General features: G+C 40.5%; 1 protein-coding gene across 3 annotated transcripts; it reads left to right on the top strand.

Annotated features, from left to right (window-relative positions):
* The first annotated feature begins 601 nt into the window (after nucleotides 1-601).
* cog6 (component of oligomeric golgi complex 6) lies at nucleotides 602-22,817 on the top strand. 3 transcript variants are annotated; one of them, XM_056374688.1, is made up of 19 exons: nucleotides 602-775; nucleotides 1,066-1,209; nucleotides 1,799-1,870; nucleotides 2,043-2,101; nucleotides 9,056-9,167; nucleotides 10,081-10,163; nucleotides 10,395-10,465; nucleotides 11,537-11,630; nucleotides 12,730-12,858; nucleotides 13,989-14,080; nucleotides 14,925-14,989; nucleotides 15,094-15,185; nucleotides 15,605-15,722; nucleotides 16,713-16,844; nucleotides 17,002-17,169; nucleotides 17,681-17,788; nucleotides 19,451-19,504; nucleotides 19,626-19,705; nucleotides 21,997-22,817. In XM_056374688.1, exons 1-19 carry the CDS (start codon nucleotides 641-643, stop codon nucleotides 22,142-22,144), a joined length of 1,956 nt encoding a protein of 651 aa, XP_056230663.1. In that variant the 5' UTR covers nucleotides 602-640; the 3' UTR covers nucleotides 22,145-22,817. The 3 variants fall into 3 exon arrangements, 2 of the variants coding, with proteins under 2 accessions (XP_056230663.1, XP_056230662.1); XM_056374687.1 differs by having other exon boundaries at nucleotides 17,681-17,800; XR_008827377.1 differs by lacking the exon at nucleotides 21,997-22,817 and having other exon boundaries at nucleotides 17,681-18,422; nucleotides 19,626-19,701.
* Nucleotides 22,818-23,179: the final 362 nt, after the last annotated feature.

Below are 23,179 nucleotides of genomic sequence, written 5' to 3'. Positions count from 1 at the left end.
TCCAAGACACATTATTTACGGCTGGAATTAATTAAAAGTAGACTTTTCAACAGCACTTGAACGCAGCATCGTTCTTATATTTTCTTGTGACTGTGTGAAGACCCTAGACTGGATATACATAGGTGAACAGAGAGAAAGATAGAGGAAATTAGCAGTAGAGCTGTAATTTGGAGATCTCTTTATATTATTTGTCTCTATTATCTTTTAAAAGTTAATCTGAGACATATGCCAGACCAGTAAACTGGAATAAAATGAGCCACTTGAGCCAACTCGAGCTCTGCATGAAGCATATGACCTGTAAACCCATTAACATGTTTTAGGACGTGTTGTTCACAGAACTCGGAGGAACTCACTGGAACAACACAATTTCAATGTTTTGCCTAATGGCTTTCCAGTTGGTTGAAGGAATGAGCAGCCTAAACAGTGAGCAATTATTATATTTGTGTGAAATCATCATCATCAGTCTTCGGTAGACCATCCCCATCGAACAAAAAATAACAAATTACTTGAGCAGAAATAAATAACTCCGTAGTGGAACCTTGTATCGTCCCCCCTCAGTAATATACGCGCCGGCCGGACGTTGATTTCAGACGGACCAAAACATAATTCAGAAAAGTTGACGTGGAGGTGTTCGTCTACGATGGCTGATATTAAAGTAGAACTTTCTGGTGACAGCTCCGCTGTAATCCAGAATCCAAATGCGTCTTCTCAACCCAATAACCCGCTGTCAAGGAAGCTAAACAAAATACTGGAAACGAGGCTTGACAATGACAAGGTATGTTGGAAGACGTTAGCTTCCTGCTAGCTAGCTAACTGTAGCTAAATCTCCAAGCTAGCCGCGTTTCAGCTGGAGGGAAAAAAACTGTAACAACGTCAACATAAATATTAATGTATTTAACAATTAGCATGTTGCTATAGTCCTTAAGTGAGTGTTGCGTTGACTCATGTTTTCGAGTCTTATTTGTAGCACCACCTGGAAGTTTACCCTGCGTGTTCTGCAAGTGAGACACGAAGGCTATTAAAAGACTGTCATTAACATTATAATGTTATTTTTTGTGCTTTCAGGAGATGCTGGAGGCTCTTCAGGCTCTGTCCGTGTTCTTCACGGAAAACAGTTTGCGCACCAGGAGAAATCTTCGGGGTGACATAGAGAGACGAAGTCTGGCCATCAATGAGGAGTTCGCACGAATATTTAAAGAAGTAAAGGAGGTAAGATACAGCATTGACAGAAATGCAATCTACTATGGATGATTTAAAAAAATCAACCATATCATTGAGGCAGAACAGACTTTGGCAAAATATATGGCAGTGATTCTGGGATGAGGAAACGTTTACAGAGACTGTTAAGCAGGTTCACCTTTAAATTTCTATCTATATTGTGCAAAAGAGCACAGAATGGTGAACGATCTTTGTAACTTTAAAAGATGCGGTTTCTTGTTAAAAAAGAAAAAGAGAAATTAAAAGTTTTACAGTTGCCAGAGGCAGAACTCATCTAGTAAAAGGGCATATTTAATTGTGGGGAACGAGATACAACTTTTAAAAATGCTTTGATCCGCACTAGTGTAAGTTTTCAGGGTGGTGTGTGTAGGATTCCTGCAAAATCAAATTGCAGTAACAAAGACTGTAGTGAAAAATCTGTGATTCAAGCATCCTACTTCTCAACATTTGTTTGCAGCATTAAGGCAACACACTGTATCATAACTATTTCAAATACTGTCATGAGCATCTTTAATACACAGAGGTGCCTCTCCAGATCTGCCTCAGTGCTGCTTTAACTGTGACTTCACGTCCCCCACAGGAGCTTGAAAGTGTTCACGAGGATGTCCAGGCCATGAGCACATGTTGTGAAGAAATGACCAACAGATTAAAGGTACAGCAATAATCTGTATATGCTGTTTGAAAAATCTCCTGTACATGTAATTATTTAATGTAGTTAAACTGAGTATTCACAACAACAGTGGGGAATATATTAGTGTAGACTTGACATATTATTAATATGTTTGCAAGTCATATTTATAAAAGCAGTAACTTTTCTTCAACAGGCTGCAAAGGACCAAACTCAAGACCTCATAGTAAAAACCAACAAGCTTCAGGGAGAAAAGTGAGTTAAATCTTAAGAGTGAAAGAGTGTGTGTGTGTGTGTGTGTGTGTGTGTGTGTGTGTGTGTGTGTGTGTGTGTTTGTTAACTTTGTAACTTGACACATATTTGAAATAAGATTGACACAACAAGGCAGTGGGAAAATGTCCTCAAGATTAAAACAGCAGTTCAAGTTGCCTACTAACTCTGAGAAACTGAGAAACCTCATTGACATTTCTAAAATAAATATGTTACAGTTAATGGGTTACATATTTACTATTGCCTTTTGCACCTACATGAGTCAGGTACCCAGAGTGACTAGAAAAGTAGAAACTTCTGTCCAGTCTAATAAAATCCACTACGCACTAATTATTACTACCTTTGGGAAAGACATTATTTTAATTCTGGTAGGCCATGCATCAGGTTTTTATTCAGGTCTACTGTAACTTAAGGTATTTTCATATTGGACTGTATTGTAAGATTTTTCTGATACTTTCTGCTCCATAAATCTGATGGCATTGACAGCATTTTATTTCTTTTACTATTATGCCATCAAGTGCCTGACACTTTCATAATGTACAGACTCGTAACATTTAGTGAGCACTCAAAACTTCAACAAAAACTGAACCTAAGATAGTGTTTATTGTTGGGCTGTTATGTCAGATTACATCAAACGAGCGCTGTACTGAGCATTGTTTACTCTTGTACAAGTGTTGTGATCATCAATCTGGAAATTTGAGCGTAAACTACTGTCGCTAGCACAAGCTGTTTCTCAATCTGGCTGTAACTGAATTGTCACCAAACTGTAAAGTCAGACTGTATGACAAGGCTGCCATCCTGAACTTTTAAACTGCCATTGCTGAATGTCAGGGAGATCATGGAGATAGCATGGCAACTTTTCTCTGAATTATCTGCAGAAATTTCATACCGCCATTTCTACCCTTATCTGTTCCGAAGCTACAAGTCATTTTGGAAACTTGTCACATGTGTCACTGATAGGCATCTTCATCAGTCCAAAGTTAGATGCCATCATTTCACTCTCCCTGCTGTTTCATTTCCACAGAGAAATTGCACTTTTTTCCTATTCAGGCAAGTCCCCAGACAAATAGTTCTTCAATCAAAGTGCAAGGCAGGAACAACATGGTCCACTTTGCAAGTATTAAACTTTTACTGCACACATTTGGAAATTGAGACCTGGCAGAATATGCTCGCACTTCCTTGTTCGTCAGCCAAAGGAGATTTTTCAGTTTAATTAGAAATTGAGCCATTACATTTAAAAACATTATAGATTGATGAGTTAAAAGTGAGTTGAGATGAGTTTTTATACAAATAAAGACATGACTTGCCAAGTTACAACACTAATACTTTGAAGAGTAGATTTCTGCTCTGTGAAATGCTGCTTCTCTTTACTGTCAGAAGTTTGTCAGAAGATTTTGGTTCAGGGCAGGAGGAGCTGGCAAGCACATCTTTATTTTTGATGAGGAGAGATGAATGATTCATATGGTTGATGAATATTTCTCTTGCAGTTGTCTATTTGCATAAGGAGGGCAGCAATCATCTTTAACGGAGCGTCATTTGTTTTATTCGTCATGTCCTATGAAGATACACATCAAAGTGTTTTCCTGTTTACGCTGCACTACTCCCTGATCTTATTGAGGCCAGCCTATTACAACTGGAGAGAAGCCCATGTGTGTGTTATGTGTTTGAGTGTGTATATTGAGATTTGCTGACAACACATATTAGGAGCCATCAGATATGCAGATCCAATACACACAGCTCACCATGACATGACACCATGAGTGGAGTTAGGGTTATCAGATGTATCTTGGGTGCTCACCCATTCACAACCTTTGGAATACTGATGGATGTTTTTTTTTTTGTTGTTTTTTTATTGGTTGAAAGCTTGCCACTCAGTTTAATCTAGGTATCATTAATCTATGACTTTGGCTGGCAGAGTGTTGACAGGGTTGTGAAAATAAAACACCCGTTCCCGTTTGCTGATAACTCAGGGGGGTTGTGGTGGGGGGTGGGGGGCGGGGCTCATTAGCATTTGTGGTGGCTGTGACCTCAGTGCTCAGTGACCTTGTGAGTTGACATGGAGGCAGGGGCACGGGCAAAGATAATGTAGATTTCTGGCAGAAGACACTGCTGACAGCTGTGATGTACCACCGCAATTCCATGCTCCACTGGCACAGCTTCAGGACCTCCTTGACAAAAAGGTGACAGGAGGCAGTGGGATTGTACAGTTCTGAATGTGAGAGCAGTAAAAGACACCAGTGGGGATAAAGCCACCAGTGAACATGTGCAGGCAATGAATTAATAAAAAATCGTATCACTTTGTGCAGGGCTCTTGTTGAAGGTAAGTGGTCAGAGGTTTTACACGAATGCCCTTCTGAGTGGCCCTCTGCCTTGTCTCTTTTCCTTGCATAGTGGTCCCATTGGGACCTGCTGTCCGTCTGTGTGACATTTTCATTCGCAGAACCACAATGACCCCACAGCCAGATGGGATAGTGTCTGCACGCTGGGCTTTGACCTTGTCTATAGCAATTTTGTCTTAGAAGAGCTGCCAAGGGAAGTGTGCGCACAAGCTGTCCTCCTTCAGCCACCTACCAGTCAGCCCTCTGCACCACACCACTCCAGTCTTCTCAGTCAGATCTATTTCAGGTCACACAATCCTCTGCAGTCCCAGGCCACTGTTTTTTTTTTTTTTTTTTTTTACTTGTCTCCTGTTGATACTTATTATAGCCAGGCTAAGATTTGCAGCATAATCTCACATTTTCTGCTTATGGGGCAGCTCTGCTGAGAGAGTAGAGTCATTTTCAAAGCTCTGCTGATGCTCCTGATGTGTATTTACCCGCCACAGTAGACCTGTCGTGAACTGTTTGCTATGTTATCTGCCAGTGGCACTGTGTCATTTGTCAGCGTTAATGAAACTGAAAGGAACAGCGGATTGCTTACAGTGTGCAGAAGCAAAGGTTGCAGCTCTGAGCCAATGAGAGCAGACGACCTGTATTTGTCCGCCGGCTTTCAGACGCGCTGCTCTTTTGTTCTGGGCTGCTGCTTTTTAAAGGCGCTGTCAACAAGAGCACTAAATAAGTGTTATCTGTTGTTCCATAATGAAACGTAACACCACCCACCTGTCCCACACTGTGTGATCTTTGCATTAGCATGACATGTTATCACACGGAACAAGTTGAGACACCTCACAAACGGATGTTTCCGTGGACTTTGCCCTCCCGAGCAGCTGGAGCTGAAGGGGGTTGGCCTGTTCAGTTCTCCAGCTATTACTGAGCCGCTCAGGCAGCTACAGTAGGCCTACGTGGCTGTGCGCCAAAGTGCAACGTATTTAAATTTAATAACCACAGCAAAGATATGCCCACATTTGGCTTGTGGCAGCCCCTAATTTCCCCCTACAGTAATTTCCTACAGCATATGATGCATAATTGGAAACGAAGCCCTGTGTTTCATTCAGTTTTGTTTTCCTGAAAATAAAGCAGTTGTACTCAGTATGACTTCTGTGTAGGTCATTAATAAATCAAGCGCTCTGGAACCCTTGAGAGAACGATCAGGAACATCAGAGTGTAGATGACAACCTGTGTGAAATGACACTTGAGCCTTATTAATGCTCAGCCGGCTGTTAATGAGGGTATAGCTGTGAGTATGCCTTTGTGTTGTTTGATTTGACTGGCTGCGACTGCACTCTGTGATCACTGGCACGTGGCTAACTAACAGCTTTGCGAATGCCAAATTTCCACACGAGGCTTTGAAATGGCCCCTAATAGATTTTAATGGATAATCGACCCACATGGTTTACAACCTATGCGAGGGTTGGACTTTCGCTTGGTGATCTCCTTATCATTCATTCTGTATGATTATAAGTCTGTTTTCAAAATTAAAAAAAAATAAAATTGAATGATGTGCTGTAAATCTTTTCTTAGAAGTCATATGCTTAAGTCTGCTTTGGAGAGAGAGCTTGATGAATGTTACTCGCTGATCGAGCTCAGTTTTTCTAAACATCGTGCTGCACTATTGGCTCAGCTCTGTGAGGTAATTGAGTAGGTGCTGGTAATTTCAGTGTTTCAGTTTGACGAAGCTGTTTATGAGATTGTGCTGTGTTATGTTGCTTAAACGATTTTTGTGCTTGAACAGACAAAATCATTTGGGCCTTGTTGGGAAATCTGAGCACGCACACAAACAGACACAAACAAAGAGACACACTGCTGACACTGTAACTTGTCTTCATCCCATCATGTAACATTATGTAACTCGGATCTAATTGAACTTTTTGCACTTTTTTTGTTGGGCATTAAAAAAGCTTCCGTCATTGAGTTCATTTTCCTTGGAACCACTGGCTCAGAGTCTCTACATGCTTTGCCTTTACAGTGTGACATTGCCACACACACTCAAATATGTTGCCTCTCTCTGGTATTCGGTAATTGCAGTCTGGAGAAGAATGTGTCATGTCCTGACAGCGCTGTAGACAACAAACCTGCTGCTCCATTGTTCCCTAGCTCTCCTTTGCTCGTCCGCTTCAGCTCCCGACAAACCCACAGTGCTCAATTTTGTGCAGGCATGTGCAGACCGTGTCTTTTTTTGTGATTTACATTCTGGAGGAACAGGTCTGTCAATCTTGGCATGGACGTGAAAAATTGGGGGCATTTCTTATCTTCTACAGGTTAATCTGTTGCAAAGTTTTCCTTGTGAGAACTGTTGTCTCTCTTCTGGAGCTCTTGTGTCCACGGAGTTCAGCATGGAGTCCACAGACTGGAACCTTAATCAGTGAAGGACTGAGAGCAATTGTTGCTTTAAAATGAAACTCATGAGGTCATATCTTTGACATAAATGTAAAAGACGTAAAATTATATAATTGCTAGTCGAATGGTTTAACTTTTGGACTCTCTTATAAAGTCATAAACATATAATCAGTGGGTCTTTCTAGTCAACTTGCTTCATTGACCACGACCTCATTTGAATCCATTGAATATTGGTAGACATGCAGCCTGCGGCTTGAATGCTTCATAAATGAAATTCCAAGATGTGGCATGTGAAATGTGCCTGATGAAATAAGACAATTAGGACCATCGGGTGGCCAATCAATTTTATGTCCCATCAGATTGGTATGTAGGACCTTTTTTTTTTTTTTTTTTTTTTTCCAAGATTCAATATTGTGTGTGTGTGTGTTTCCGCCTTTTTTATTCCTTCTTGTGAAGATAATAACTCAACAACCTTTAATGATCGAAATCCTACAGTTTCTTTCCATAGAACAGATGATCCAATTAGATTTTTGTAAAAGCTTGCTGCATAGATTTGCATATTAGTGATAAAATCTTCTTTCTTGAGACGACTGTAGCTCATCCCTCTACACGAGTTTGCAGGCTTCATATTAATGTTCCTCCTGTTTGCGTGAATACACGCATGTTCGAATGGAAATAGTTTCTGTAATTTATGCATCATTCAGTTTAATTGATCACCTCATTAGCATAGCTTGTTAATTTTTATATATCATTGTAATCGTGTTGGGATATCAGTTAGCCCAAGAGCCTAATGTTTTAATTTGTTATCACTGAGTAGCACGATGTGTTTTCTCCTTCTCCAAACAATTCTCATTCAGTTTTCTCTGTTTTTGAAGTTCAGTGTGTTTCTGTACGCACATGCTCAGGGTTTGGCAGTGACACAATAATTCTAATACAAGAAACATAACATGTTACATTAAATAAATAATCCACTTTTTTTGTGACTGACTCAAAGATTGCTTCGGGAACACAGTGAAAGCCTGAACCTCAAAAGGTGTTTTTTTTAGGTAAAGGCAAGGTTATATCTGTATCGAATGAAAAATGTATTATCTTTATTGTCACTGCTTAGAATTTTGATGATGTAGCCAGATTTCTCAAATGAAGTTAATTTTTAAAGTACACTACCCAAGCCTTTCTGTGCGTGGAATTCAAGGCTGTGGTGCAGCCAAGTGTTTTCCTCTTTTTGTGATGCCACAAAATCTCACTACACAAAACACGTAAAGGGCAAAGACGCCTCGAGGTCCTGTATGTGAGGCTCAGTACAGAGAAATACTAAATCATAGAATCCTATAACAGATTTACAACCCTTTACTTTCAGCTGACTGAGCCCTGGTAATAGCCGTGTGAGAGACAATGGTCAGATAATGTTATGTTCTTCTCCTCCACCAAAACAACCTGGTGATTTACTGGTGTCCTGCCTCGCCTTCACAGAGAGGGAGAGAATATAGATGAGGTGGTTTGGATGGAAAGATGGGGACAGAGGGAGGACTCGCTGTTGTTCTGCTATCCCATGACAGAGTTCCCTGTTTGACTGGGGCGGTTGCCATGGTCACTATTGTGTTGAGACATTTATAGTGACACCGATAGTGATCACTCTGCTGTTATTGATAGTGGCAAAACCTGGCCAGTATCCGGCTCTGTGTTCTCTTTGTTGCTCTTCTCTTTATTTCGTGACTGCTGCACATAATATCTTTACTCTGTGTCCCACCCTGTCATCTCACTCTCAGGTCACTGTGAGCAAAGGTGTGTGTGTGTGTGTGCGCGCGCGTGTGCGGTGCGTGTTTGTGTTTGTGTATGTGAGGAGTATGACTGCCATCTGCTGTAGGACTTTGAACATTACAGGTTGTTGACAACATACATTATTTTTAAAGTTAAATGACTGAATATAATATTGTTGCAGTTCACACTGTCAGTTCTTTTTATCTGCACAGTAGGAAAACACAAGGGGATGACAAACTACAGTGATAAAACCGCATGATGAAAGACAAGAGGAAAAATATGAACACTATTGTGAGATAAAAGTCCTCAAGGGCCTTGAAGACAGACAAAACAAATCATGGTGACAGCTGAAGTGACAAAAAAAAACTAAATGACAAAAAGAGAAAATAATTCTTGATAATATATATAGATATGAAGGGTAACAATGACAAGTGAAGGAAATTATCATTTATCTCTTTCCCCTCAGTCACCGCCTGGAGGTGAGAGCTCAGGTTGCTCAGGCTTTCCTTGCCAAGTTCCAGCTAACTCATGAGGAGATGGTCACATTGCGAGGGGCTCGGGATGCACCCATTACTGAGGTAATTTCCATTATAATCTATGCTAATGAATGAAATCATGTAAAATCCTCACCACACCCACAGGCTGGAGGGGTTTCAGTAACAGGAGCCCCTTTTACACAGACATCCTGCCATATTGCTGTAAAAGAAAGTCATCTTTGCTTGTTACTAAACCAAACAAACCCGGCATTACGCCGCTGCCATGTGTGATTTTTAGACAATATGCCGGCATCCTGGAATCAGAGGCTTGATGTGTAACAGGACCATGTCACTGTCTGTCCTGTGTTCTGCTGGTCATACTGTCGATTTAACTCTGTGACTTCCTCCACTGCCGGCTTAAAGGCAAGCTCCCCCACCCCACCCAAATTCTGTGTTCATACCTTTTATACCGAAGTAGAATAAAGGTGCAACATTCCCATAGTGAACAGGCTGTGTAAAAGGGGCTAGGTACAGATACTGAATGCGTCTGGCTGATCTGCAGTTTTTATTGTCAGTTTTTCCTTTAGAGGCTCCATTATCTGGATCCCTAGTTGAAGGATGACCACTCTTCTCACTCTCACTCATGCTGCCACAATAACTAATGAGTTGTAAGATGTGATAAAGATAGGAAAATCTAAAAGATTTGAGCTTCTCTGACCATCCTCCCCATCGCTTGTTACCGTTTACTACTAAACATGAAATAAAATCTAAATGATCTAAAGAAAGAAAATCAATCTTTTATTACCTGGTTATGATATGCACATACATAATTTTGCATGTCAGATAACACCACACATCTTTCAGCTTCAAAGCAATTTTGCATGATAAGTTACAAATACTTATCCAACTTACCAAAGCTGTAATTTTTAGTATTTTGCCAAAAATGTTCATTGACCTCTGCAAATCTGCCACCTTTACTCTAGTATATTCATTTATGTGTCGTTAATTTTCCCAGGATTTCTTCAGAGCTCTCAGCCGGGTGAAGCACATCCACGAGGATGTGAAAATCCTCCTGCGAACCAACCAGCAAACTGCAGGGTAAGGTGCATATCTGACTCCACAGTGTTAGTCTGTTCTCCACCAGTGTCTTTTATGGTAATTTTATTCTCCTTGTTAAATTCATGGCATTTATTTTGAACCAGAGATGTGGAACAGTTAAGTAGGAGAAAAACATCCAGGTCGGGTATTTATGTCACTGTCAGGGATCTGACACTATGCTGCAGGTCATGAGTATGTAATGTGTGGTCTTCGTTCGTGTGCTTGTTCCAGGTTAGAGATCATGGAGCAGATGGCCGTGTTACAGGAGACATCATATGAGCAGCTCTACCGCTGGGCTCAGAGTGAGTACAGTACACAGAGTTAATACCACGAGCACACCAAGGGATAAAACTGACTTACCATGACCCTCCATGCACACAGCCCTCCATACTGAACTGGGGTGTTGTGTTGTCAAAAACAGACAATTAAGCCAATGTATTCTGTAAAGTTTACTTCCATTTGTCTCCGAACGGTTGCTACTGTTGCATGATTTCTATTAGTTGTGTGTTTTTTTTATTTTTTATTTTTTTATTGGATATACCAAAATACAAAACTGGGCTCTTTCAAGTGACCATAAATATCCAGTAATGGTGTGTATAGGAGTCATTTGAGAATACATGTGACTCATAACTTCTGACTGAGTATTGTCAAACGAATGCTTGAAACCAAATGTTTTGTCGTTGAAAATGAAAATGGAAATAGTCTATTTAGATCACAGAAACCTCATTTGTTTAATTATACAGTAAGAAAATACAGAGCGTCTACTAAATTGTGAGTTGCTCCACAGATTCTTATTTTGCTGTGGTTTAGATTTGCCAAAAGTCCCAATTCCGTAAATTAGGCAAGTGAAAGTTTGGTGTTGGTTAAATTAAAGAACTCAAAGTTCTTCTGTTTTTTTGTAATTTCTCTGTATGTTGTAGAAGTTCATTTATTTGTGAATAGTCTCTTTTTTGTACACGCATTTGTCAGTTGTTAATTTTCATAAAAATATTACCACACATGCACATGTCTTTCCAGCATTAAGTAAAGTCCAACAAGAGTGGAGTGTGTTGACCCATTTTCTCCAATAGTCTGGAAGATTGGCCACTGCCTGTTCATTGTTTGTATTGTCTGAAGCGTAAGCAAACCGACTGACTTCTTAGTGAAAGCTCAATGGAAAATATGATTTTGAAAATGTTCTTGGTGCTTTGATCTGCTTTCTTACCAACAGGGTTGACATGGTCAAAAACATTTAGCAACAGTGAACGGAGCATAACACAAAGATAGTAACTATAAAGACAGCACTCAGATGATAGTGTCCTACTCCGATAGATATTATATAGATTATATTTCTTGACCCGTTTCTCTTCTTGTTTTTCTCTCTTTCTACATAGACGAATGCAGGGGACTTACCCAGGAGACGTGTGATATCAGCCCTGTGCTGACTCAAGCCATGGAGGCCTTACAGGACCGGCCTGTCCTTTACAAGTAACACATAAACACAACAGAAAGTTATTTATCTAAATGAAACACTGTATGGTCTGTCCCTTCTGTTATCTTTCTCTCTATGCCAGCCAGTGTTTACTCAGAGTGCTAATAACAAGTAGAAGTCAGCTTGTTTAGTGGTGAATGTTTTAAAATGTCCAATATCAAAGGGGCTGTTTGAATCTATTACTAACAATAGAGAGATAGCTCCTAAATATATAAAAATAAATAGCTACAGGCGCCACACTTCACTGATCATCAGAAATACATGCTTGTTAAATTCAGAATGAAGTGGCACTGCTGCTGTCTTCAGTGGGTTACTCGCAGGTGAATTGTAAGAGTTTTTGGCTGAGGAGATTCTTGTCTCAGACGAAGAGAAACAAAGAGCTTTTTGATTAGAAAGCAACAGAACAAACAGCCTGAAGCAACAGGAAATGTCACCACTATCCAGCCAGCGGTAGAAATTACAGATCCGCAAAATAAATCACTGTCAAAATTCGTCTTGAACAATCAGGACTATAACAAACTGCGGCCACAGGTTTCTGGCACGCACTGTGTACGGAGTACAACTTTATGCGTACATTAAGCAAGAATTCAGTTTTATTTCAATTCAGTGTTTCTCATGCTCTTCATGTTGCTTGTGTAGAATTGCAAAGGTCTCCCAGATTTCCTGAAGCTTCCTGTGAGTTTAACTTTGTCCCAAAAAACAAAACAACACAGTGGAACGTTTCACACGTTACACCAAGATATGCTTTCATGGCAAAGCCTCCTTCTGTTGGTCTTCATTCTCGGAAATGCACCTGTCTCAGTGCCCAGAAAGTGTCCAAGGTCGCGCGCTGGCTGGGGATGTTTAGGCTGAGAGAGCGGAGACCGACGTTCCTGGAATCTTAATTCAGCACTATCTTCTGTTTAGTCTGTCGTAGAGTCTGCCACCGCCAAGTAATCAAAACAACCTCAAACTCTTTCCCTTTTGGAAAAGCTGCCTGCATTGTTGATGCATGTCACCGACTGACCTCCGACACAAAGTCTGCACGAAAAACAATGTGTTCACATGAAGTTTGGGTGTTGAACGTTGGCCTCTCTCTCTCCTCTGTTTGGTCAGGTACACTCTGGATGAGTTTGGGACTGCTCGCAGGTGTGCGGTGGTAAGAGGCTTCATCGACGCACTCACCCGCGGCGGGCCAGGAGGAACTCCCCGCCCCATAGAGATGCATTCACATGACCCCATGAGGTAATCAGTCCCGTTGTAATATGATGCTTCTTACTCAAATCCCATTTAAGTGCTCAATTTTGCCATTTCTAAACATAATAAAACCAAAAGGAAACCTAATTTCTGATGGAAATTTAGCTATTTTTCCATAGAGTTGGAGAAACTCAAGGATGCGTCTTTCATGTCTCTGCATTAATTTTGAAGGTACGCTGAATAATGAGTTCAGTGTAGCTTAGCTCATTTAATGGATGTCTGCAGAATCAAAGAGAATCTCCCCTTAAAAATATGAACACGTACATTTATGCATTTCAAAAGATGAATGTCTTGTCGAACTTAACCACAAGTTATAATTAATGTATTTAAAGAAATTAGATTATATCAAACTTACAACCTGTTTTCTGTTTGTGCACACAACCAGAGCTGATGAATACTAATACTGTATTTACATATATTTAGTATAAAAAAAGTTCAAACTGGTTTGCAATTATTAGGATTTTGTGAGAACTTGTCAAAACACTTCTGGTGATCACAAATTTAAACTGTCAGAATTTTTCCAGACTAGATTCATTATTCAGTAGAACTTAAAACTACACACAGACATTCAAATGGATAGAACAGGAAATAGTGCATCTATTGTATGATTATAACAATCATATTTCATGTCCTGATTATGATGATCCCAATTCAAGATGATGTTAAATATCTATTTTGTCAAGGTGTGTGTGAGTGTGTGCGTGTGTGTTTCCTGTTGTACCACGGTCTCTTCCCTCTTCCTCCTGTGCCCAGGAGCTAAATAGGAGATTTTCTCAGAATACTAGCCATGTGTGGAACACAAAATCACCTCCACTTTATAGGAGGCATCAGCAGTTCTGAGAACATCAAGTTCTTTCTCACCTCCCTATGTCCTCACACTCGCTCACACGCTCACAAACACACATACACACGCAGGCTTACACATAATAATTCAAGTTTAACCTTGCTGTTTTCCACCGTTATGTAACACCAAAAGCCGTGTGTGTTTGTGTGTGAGGGGAGTGAAACACGATGACCTGTGCCTCGATGTAGCTGTGGTCATGGCGTGGTAAGATTAGCCCTCGGGTGGCCCCTCAGTGACGTACTGGTTAATGCAGACTATTTTGTCGCTCTTTCAGGTACGTCGGGGACATGCTGGCCTGGCTGCACCAAGCCACTGCTTCAGAGAAAGAGCATCTAGAAGCTCTGCTGAAACAAGTCACTCTGCAAGGTATGATGCTTCCTAAATGCTAATTATACAGCTCCATCATCTGCGGTTCATGCCATACCTTAAAATTACAAATGGTACAATTGAACATACACCTTTTTTTCCCTGCTGTCTTCTTTTTATATAACCCTTATTGGAATAGTTTTCTTTGCAATTTTAATTAGGTGTATTTTACAAGTGAACCGCGGCTTGTAAACAAATGTCACAAGTATTTGTTTATTGGACAGAGTTTGGGAAACCAGTCATTCAGTGAGGTTAGAGATGTTGGCAACAGTTAGAGTGTGAACAAATCTAATTCTTGTACATTTAGTTCAGCCTGATGAACTAATCCTGTGCTTGTTTCCCTAATTTAACTTCTTCGGTTCTCATTAAGAATGACTACAGCTTAGTTGAGACCGGAGAGTGCTCTTGGCCCATTTTGTCAGGCTACTATACATCCAGGCTGTCAGATCACATTTATCTCCTTTTGTAGTACTTCTCTGTTGATTCTGATATATCATCTCACTCCTAACAAATCACATGAGAACTGACTTGGAAAAAGTTAGAGCATTTTCAGGCTGTTGTCATGGTGTCACTTCAGTTTGAATGACGGACATTGCTGTCACCTGCCCAATCACAGTGAACAGTGAAAATAAATGTAAAAGTCAGAGTAAGCATCAATGTGTGAATGCATCCTAAACCTCACACAAGAATGAATTAGGAATGTGGAGGATGGAGGATGTGTGTTACTGCACATGCAGATTTACCCCAGTGCTGTATTTATTAATACTGTGCTAATATACATGATATCCTCAAAACAGCTGATGCCATCCCAACTAGCCCTGATTGTTTATTCCTCTTTCGTTAGGTGTGGAGGAGAACATGCAGGAGGTGGTTGGACACATCACTGAGGGTGTCTGCAGACCGCTGAAGGTGAGCAACCAAATTACTTTAAGAAGCTATAAAGTAAAACAAAAACACTGATCAGCTCTGTTGAATGTTTAATGTGTTGTCTATTTTGTGGACCTGTCCCGCAGGTTCGGATAGAACAGGTGATTGTGGCTGAGCCAGGAGCTGTCCTACTTTACAAACTGTCCAACCTGCTCAAGTTTTACCACCACACCATCAGGTATTTTAGCTCACTCACAAGTTTGCAGCGTTACAATCACTATGTACTATGTATTTCACTATGAGTTAACAGCTGAAATTGATTGATGGCTCAACCAAAAATAATGGGGGCAACCGTTTTGATAATTGATTAATCACTTAAGTAATTTGTAGAGCAAGATATACTGTGGCTCTATTTTTGTTAATTTGCTGCTTTTCTCTGCTTTATGTTATTGTAAACTGATGAGCTTTTTGTTTTGCATCGTCTATTGGACAAAACAAGCAATTTGAAGAAGCCACTTTGGGCTCTTGAGGCTCGTGATGAGCAGTTTTTGCCATATTTTGACAGTTTCAAATTTAATTAGTCAGTGAATCGGGGAAAAGAAAGAGAATTGATTATCACCGTATGCAGCCTTGTTGACTTGTTTGATCTTTGTCCAGCTCTATTATCGGGACCAGTGTGGCCTCCTTGCTCATCACTATGGAGGAAATGCACGTGCTCAGCAAAAAGATGTTTTTCAACAGCCTTAGCCTCCATGCAAGCAGACTCATGGACAAGGTATAGTAATATGATATTCCACAATATTGTTTATATTTCAGTCGGTTGTTGTTGTATATTTTATGTGTAAAAACATTAGTTTATCTTCTTATCCAGAATGATTCAAGTGTTTCACCAAAACATTCTTTAAATCCTTGATAAACAAGAATGAGAAGAAATCAAATCCAAGTTGACCAAAATAAAATCTTCATACACAAAGAAAGATCATGTCAAAGAAAGTGACTGCAAACAATACTTCACCTCTTACTCAAACCTTGTTTTTTTTTTTCTTTGTTTTTTTTTAAATAGAGACGGTTCGCAATGTTCTTTCATAAAAACGCTTAAATGACAGTGCAGAAGTTCAGTTTTGCACCCTGTGGACACATGCTGTGTATTTCAGCTTTCCGTCTAAACCCTCAAAGACAACAAGGCTATTTCTGAAGCACTTATGCTTGTAAACAGTTTCAGCCCGCCGGCCACAGCATCGAAATGGCGCTCGCTGCCAAAAAACACCAGACTTGTTACCGTTTAGTTAAATTGGCATCCAAATATACCTCAGCACGAGCGAGAGCTCTTCCACATTACATGCTCGCTGTTCACTGATCAATAGCAGTTACAAGAGTTGTCCCTGTAGCTTGGTGTTAATCAAATTGGAAGCCCTCAGGGTTTTGGTGTCAATTCCAGCTAATGCCAGGAACACAGCCTTCTCATGATTTGCTCCATTAGGTGGACAAAGGTGGCCAGGCTCAGTTCTGTGTTGTATATCCAGAGGCCAATGAAATCAAAACCATCTTCATTAAAAAAGCTCTACTGACTCTGAACAAGTGGAGGCTCAGAGTAGCAGCAGGGAGCAGTTGTATATTCAGTCTATCGTGTTGCTCATTAGGGATGTTAAATGCTTTGATAATGTTGTGAGGACCACTTGTCTTTATAAAGGCTGCAGCCCACACACACAACTAATCTCTGCGAGAATAACTTTGCTCGTTTGCTCCATCTACTACACCTGGACAGGTGGAGCTGCCTCCTGCAGACCTGGGACCCACAGCCTCCCTCACTCAAACGCTGTCCCTCCTCAGGGAGGTGCTGGCCTCCCACGACTCCTCAGTGGTTCCTCTGGATGCCCGCCAGGCTGACTTTGCCCAGGTTTAACACACATTTCTACTATATGATCAGACTGAGAGAAAGGCTGATCTGTTACTGTTTCTGTTAAATCTATGAGCTATGAATGTGTTAATATTTGTTTTATCGTCTATTCTATTTACTCATCTCTTAAGGCTCTGTCTGACTTTGTCTCCCTCAGGTGCTCTCTTGCATCTTGGATCCTCTCCTTCAGTTGTGCACCGTGTCAGCCAGTAACCTCGGTACAGCTGACATGGCCACCTACATGGTCAACTCGCTGTATGTGATGAAAACAACACTGGCTCTCTTTGAGTTCACCGACAAGAGACTTGAGATGCTTGAGTTCCAGGTTTGCCTTCATTATGATTTATCAACACTTTAATAGTGAGTCAGACAATTAAATGATGTGTCAGTTTTTAAATGTCTATTTACATTTGATTACAATTAGTCAAGGCCAACACACCACACCTTAGTGGGACAAGAAAAACTGAGTCATAAAACACTAATGTTATCCAACGTGAATGCTCAGTTTGCAGTCACCATAATGACTGTGCATCAGGGTATTTTTCATTAAAATCAGTTAATTATTCTTTTCCCTTTCATTAAAACCCAAAGAGCCCAAATCTTTTATTAAAAAGATTTAATTTGCTATCTCATAGAAGGGTGTGCGTCATGCATTGTTGTTCAATGCGCCATGTATCCCTCTATTTTTAGCACATCTTTTGTAATCGAGCACCACAAGAGCTCCTGTGGAAGTTTCATTATCAATAGCACAGTGATTCTCCATTAACCACAAGTACCACTGGCTCACAATGCAGGCTTGGACTGGATTTTAAATCACTCTCTCCCACATTTTCTAGATCGAGGCTCACCTTGACACTCTGATCAACGAGCAGGCATCCTACGTGCTGACCAGAGCCGGACTGAGTTATATCTACAGCTGTGTCCAGCAGCACAGTGCTGAACAGGTCTCACATGGAGTATTTAACCACACTCTTACATGCACTCACTTGTGAAGTTACAGTACACATCCCTCCTCTTAGACTCCCTAATGTTCCTCTTTTTATATTATACAGGCCCTAACATTATTGCTTACACTACCTATTTGGGCTTTACAATAGCTATCGCTATGGTTACCACATGACCAATATCTTTATTAGTGCATAATAGCATTTCTGTCAGATTTTCAGATGAGAAAAGGACAGAGGGAGGCAGATCATATTATGTTCTATTAAAATATATTACCTTGTGCAGAAGTGTCTTGTGCAGATGAGAGACCTGATGCCCTGGAGCCTTCCTCCGTCTTTACAACACACTTTGCCACTAGGCTGACTGAGACCCATAGTTGTGGTTTAGCGTGTGAGTCTTGAAACCCTGGGTCATGTCAGGACACACCACACCCTACTGCTGCTGCAGCTCAGTGCGAAGCTCAATCAAGAACTGTCATTCTTCTGCAGACTACTTCTCTCCTCGGGTGGCCTGTCTTGGTTTTTCCTTAAATAGTCCTCTGTTTGAAAAGATTAGGTCTGGCTGTCTACACTCGACAGCATCCCAGATGTCAACGACTGACAAGAATCCCTGAGTTTATTTCAGCCTTTTCAGGTTTACTTTTACTATCTGTTTAACATTTTATCCCTGTAATTTTCTGTGATACATCAGATGAACGAGTCAGAAACAAAACAAAAAAACAGTGATTAAAACAATACTGTTCACTGGCTAGCAGCTAGCAGATGAGTTTGCGGGCTCATGATGGTTAATGTGCCCTCATCCCTATAAAATCACTCCAGGCACTGCAGAGTTGCTTTGACCCTTGCACTGCTTTCTGTTTGCTGCTTTTAATGTAGGCAATTTAGGCGTTTAAGCTTTACTTAATGTTGTCATTCTGGATAATCGGTGTCGGCTAATTGTCTCGAAGGTACCTGCTGTTGTGTTCACAAAGTCAGTCATGTTTTTAATCTGTCTAGTTAAGATTAAGGTTTCAGGGGGGGAGTTTCTCCTCCTTCACGAATTAAAACTCACATGTCAAAGTTCAGTTTTCTAAAAATGCTGAATTATATAGTATATATTTCTTTTCCCAGTAAATACCTTCAGTGCTGATAATTATAAACGGAAGATAGCTACAACAGCCCATGACATCAGAGAGATGTTGAACCAACCAGTCTGCCATTTAAAAAAACTAAGCCAGCATGAGAAAGGAAGTGTCATGTAGTTTTATTATGATACAGATCTTAGATCATATTTTCCAGCCCTAATGTAAATCATCTTTTTGTTTTTTTGCTGCACACAATGATCATGTGTGTCTTTTCATTTTTGTTTTTTGTTGTTTTTTTCAATAAACCTTTTCGTGAACTTCCTCTTAAGCCAAAGATAAAGAAATGATTCTTGGTATACGGTACGGTGACCAGGGTAACATCACTCACTGAGGCATCACTGTGTGTCTGCCTCCATCCATTTTTAGCATCTGCTGAGAGTAATGTATACAGATAACACAGGAAGAGACCTGCTGTGTGCAGACATGAATTAATGAAGGTCCACATTCACCTGACCTTTGTTCAGGTCTGCATTGCTGCTGTTCAAACACCTGTGACCTTGAGTTGGATTCTAAGCTGATGTTCACTTTTCTGTCTCAGGGTGCTCTGTCCCTCCTCCCAAGCATGGACAGCTCCTCTGTTAAAGCAGCAATGGTGAGTTACACCACATGTGTTTATATATCTAATGTTCCCTGGAGGGAATAATAAACCGTCACTTAATTATGATGTTTCTCTGACTAAGCAACTGCAGTGAACTCTCCCCCACAAACAACAGGTCCAGTTTGATCGGTACTTGTCGTCGCCAGACACTCTTGTGATGCCACAGCTCAACTTCCTGCTCAGCGCGGCCATCAAGTGAGTTCCTGTCCCTAATCATGAGAGTTGCTCTCCCTGAGTCTTGCATGTATGCAGTGTTCAGGCTTCAAGTTAAATGTTTACCACGTCGCAGGGTAAAGAGCGTATTCAGAGGGATAAAAATAGAATGTGAACGTTAACCGAATAGTGTTCAACATTCATTAGTTTCCCAGATGTAATATGATCATTACTGCATTCCAAACAAAACACTCGACTAAATGCACAGCGTGTTTGGATGCTAAATTGCTGAAGCCACCAACACATTGAGAGAGTGGTCCACAGGACTGTCTGTATTTGTCTTACTGATCAGAAAATGCACATGCTTTTAGCTCAATCCAGCTGCTACATTGGAGGGCTCTTTCTATGAGTCACGTTTACTGGGAAGTGCAGCAGGCTTGAGGAGCACTCTGTACCTCAGGTTAATGTTCCCTATTAATGGACATGGGAGGACTGATGGGCAGGACGCCATTAATTAGCTTCTGGTCCATTTCTCACTCACACTCATTCCCTGAAATCATTCCTCCTCTTTGTCTCTCTCTCTCTCACTCTCTCACTCTCTCACTCTCTCTCCTCCCACCCCCACCCCCACCCCTCCACACTATCTCTGCTTCTCTGCTCTCCTAAATACACAAAAACACCCGCTATCACTCTGAAAATACTCCTGGAGTGCACAAATAATGAGAATGTACTCTTAGATTCCCTTCGTTTCTACTTTTGTGTTAGTGCACTTGGTGTGGAGTAAGGTGTTATACACAGCGCTGTGGTTCTGTGCTCTCTGTGGGCCAATTAAAAATATGGATCTCAAGAGCCTGAGTGGGATACAACCGAGGTGCTCCCACTGTGTCGTTGACTCCTTTCACTGGGGCTCTTCTGATTCGACCGCTGCATCCTCCATTCATACTGCACTGAAAGAAGTATAAGTCACATTATATCCTTCACTTCAACTTTATATGTTTGTTTGTTAGACAAAACAGTAAAAAAAAAACAAAATCATACTTTACTTAAAGCTACAATGATAAATGAAGAACAAAAGATGTTTCTAATTAAGTTTTTTTTTTTTTTTTTTTTTTTTAAATGCTCAAGGTGACTTATGAATCAGTCTTGTCTATAAAATGTCAGAAAACGGTGGCCACCACAATATCTTAGAAAAAGACATTATATACCCAAAAACACACATGCTCCAAATGCGTTTTTCTCAAACAACCCATTTCCAGTGAAGCCTTTGTGAAGCCTTTGGTTTAGATTTTAATTATTCTACTGCTCACATCCGACAGCAGTGGCAGATTGGTATAGCATGTCAGATAGAAGAAAATATCTGGGCATCAGTTATAGAAAATACACTTCACTATTCTGAGCTGTAATACTGAGAAAAGAGACAACATATGCACATACAACGGGGTCCAACAGTCTGAGATCACTTTGGACCCTTTGACTTTTGGACCCTGCTGTATGTTTTGGAAATGTGCAAAGATGCAAACATTTTGGAGAGAAGTGAAAGATGAAATGTTTACCTGCTATTTCCTCTTCAGTGTATTTTGGCTTAAACGAACAGTGCAATGATCAACCACAGCACTACATTTATTGGAATACTCAGTTTATAGTTAGAAAGACTGTTCTGAAATTCTGGATTTCTTAGCACGTCCCTGTTCTGGACCGTTGGTAGAAGGAGGTAGTGAGAACACTCCCTCTGGAAAAGCTGACCTACACACTTCATGACAACGTCGAGGGATTTATTAAGATATGTCAACCCGTCTTGGACACGGTGGACCCCTCTGGACTGGACTTCGTTCTACCTAATTAACAACACTGGAAGTGGTTATGTGCATATTCAAAACTGAGACCATATGTAATTGGTGCCAGACCCTCTAATAAAAATAAATGTCATGTTTTGTTCGACCAACAGTCGAATGTAAGACCAAGCAAAGCAGCAAATTCTCACATTTTTGATGGATCTTCAAACCATCAAATATGTGGTATGATTTAAACAAACAATCTATGATGCTGTAATATGTATCCATAGATGGCAGTGTGCACCACATACACCACTACCACTCTTTGTTTTTACTCAGCAGGGGCACTCAATGGTCACTGAACAAAAAAAAAAAAAAAAAGCAATTAGGACAAATTCTTACTCATGGCTGATTTATTTCAGCTCTTGAACAGTGACTAATTAGAGTATAGCTCTGCAGGTCTGATTTAGGTTTGAAATGCTAGAATTTAAAAGGGCCATTCATTGCTGTCGCTTTGTTTTGTTAGTATAAAAATCCTAAGCATTTTATCTGTTTGTGCAGGGAGCAGATTTTCCGTCAGTCGACAGAGCTGGTGTGCAGAGCCTATGGAGAGGTTTATGCGGCGCTGACCAGCCCAGCTAACGGCTACAAAGACCCAGAGAACCTGGTGCCCAGATCCCCTCAGCAGGTCCAGACCTTGCTGTCCTGAGAGACATCTTCTGTCGCACCTGGTTGATCTCAAAAGCACCCGGCACCGGGCGGCCTGCAGGTTATTTAAAGAGCGGTGTAATTTGTACAGTATAATAACACAAATGTATATAAAAGTGGTTGTTAAGGTGGGGTTCTTTTTGGGAAATGGGGGACGTGGGTCACTGACCTCAGAGAGAGACATGTCTGTATATAGAGCTTCCTGTGCGAAAGGAGGAAAGAACATTATATGTATATGATCCTTTTACATTCACTGCTGCAGGCGGTTGGCTCGTTCTTCTCTCTGTGAAACTCATGTGTCTTCTTCTTTCTGTTTCACACCATGTTCTCTGTTTGGGGTCCATAGTTTTATAAAACAATGTCTTTTTATTGAAAACACTGACCATTATATAAAACAAAAGGATACACTAAATTAATGATGCTTGTCTTATTTTTCCACACTTAAAAGTGGTTGGGAAAAATTGTGCCACAGGAGGAACCTCAGCGACTTCAGCACAAACGTTGTTTATTTTAATCTCAACTGTTTTGAGCTGCCGGGATAAAATGGAAAGTCTGTCTTACCATCTTGTTTGGTTTTTCAAACAAATGTCTGCCATGCTGACTAAGATATGAAAACAAGACTATAATGAGGCTGGATTTAGTCATTTACCATAAATTCTACCTTTTTAAATGAATCTTTGGCAATTTAAAAGCCATTATGGTGTGTCAGGAGTGGGAAATGTTTTTCTTCACTATTACCACAGCATTAAACCCCCATTTTTATTATGAGCTAAGCTTTCTCGTCATGTGCTCTCTTTTGTACTTAATACACCTCGTCTTGTGATGTGTTAGTTTATGAAAACCTTTCTCTAGATGATGCAGTGGTAACCAGGATAAAGTCATATAGCACTGGTTATTGACATATTCCTTTACATTATAGGTAAAAGGCATAAAAGACTTCACAAGGCTTTTCTTTCACAATGATAATATTCAGCTTTTATGAATTGAGATCTACAGAATCAAAAAAAAAAAAAAATCAGCTCTTTTCTAGTCATAA

The sequence above is a fragment of the Seriola aureovittata genome, chromosome 4 (genome assembly GCF_021018895.1).
Source record: "Seriola aureovittata isolate HTS-2021-v1 ecotype China chromosome 4, ASM2101889v1, whole genome shotgun sequence".
NCBI classification, from domain to species: Eukaryota; Metazoa; Chordata; class Actinopteri; order Carangiformes; family Carangidae; genus Seriola; species Seriola aureovittata.
This window is presented reverse-complemented; position numbering and strand designations above follow the sequence as displayed.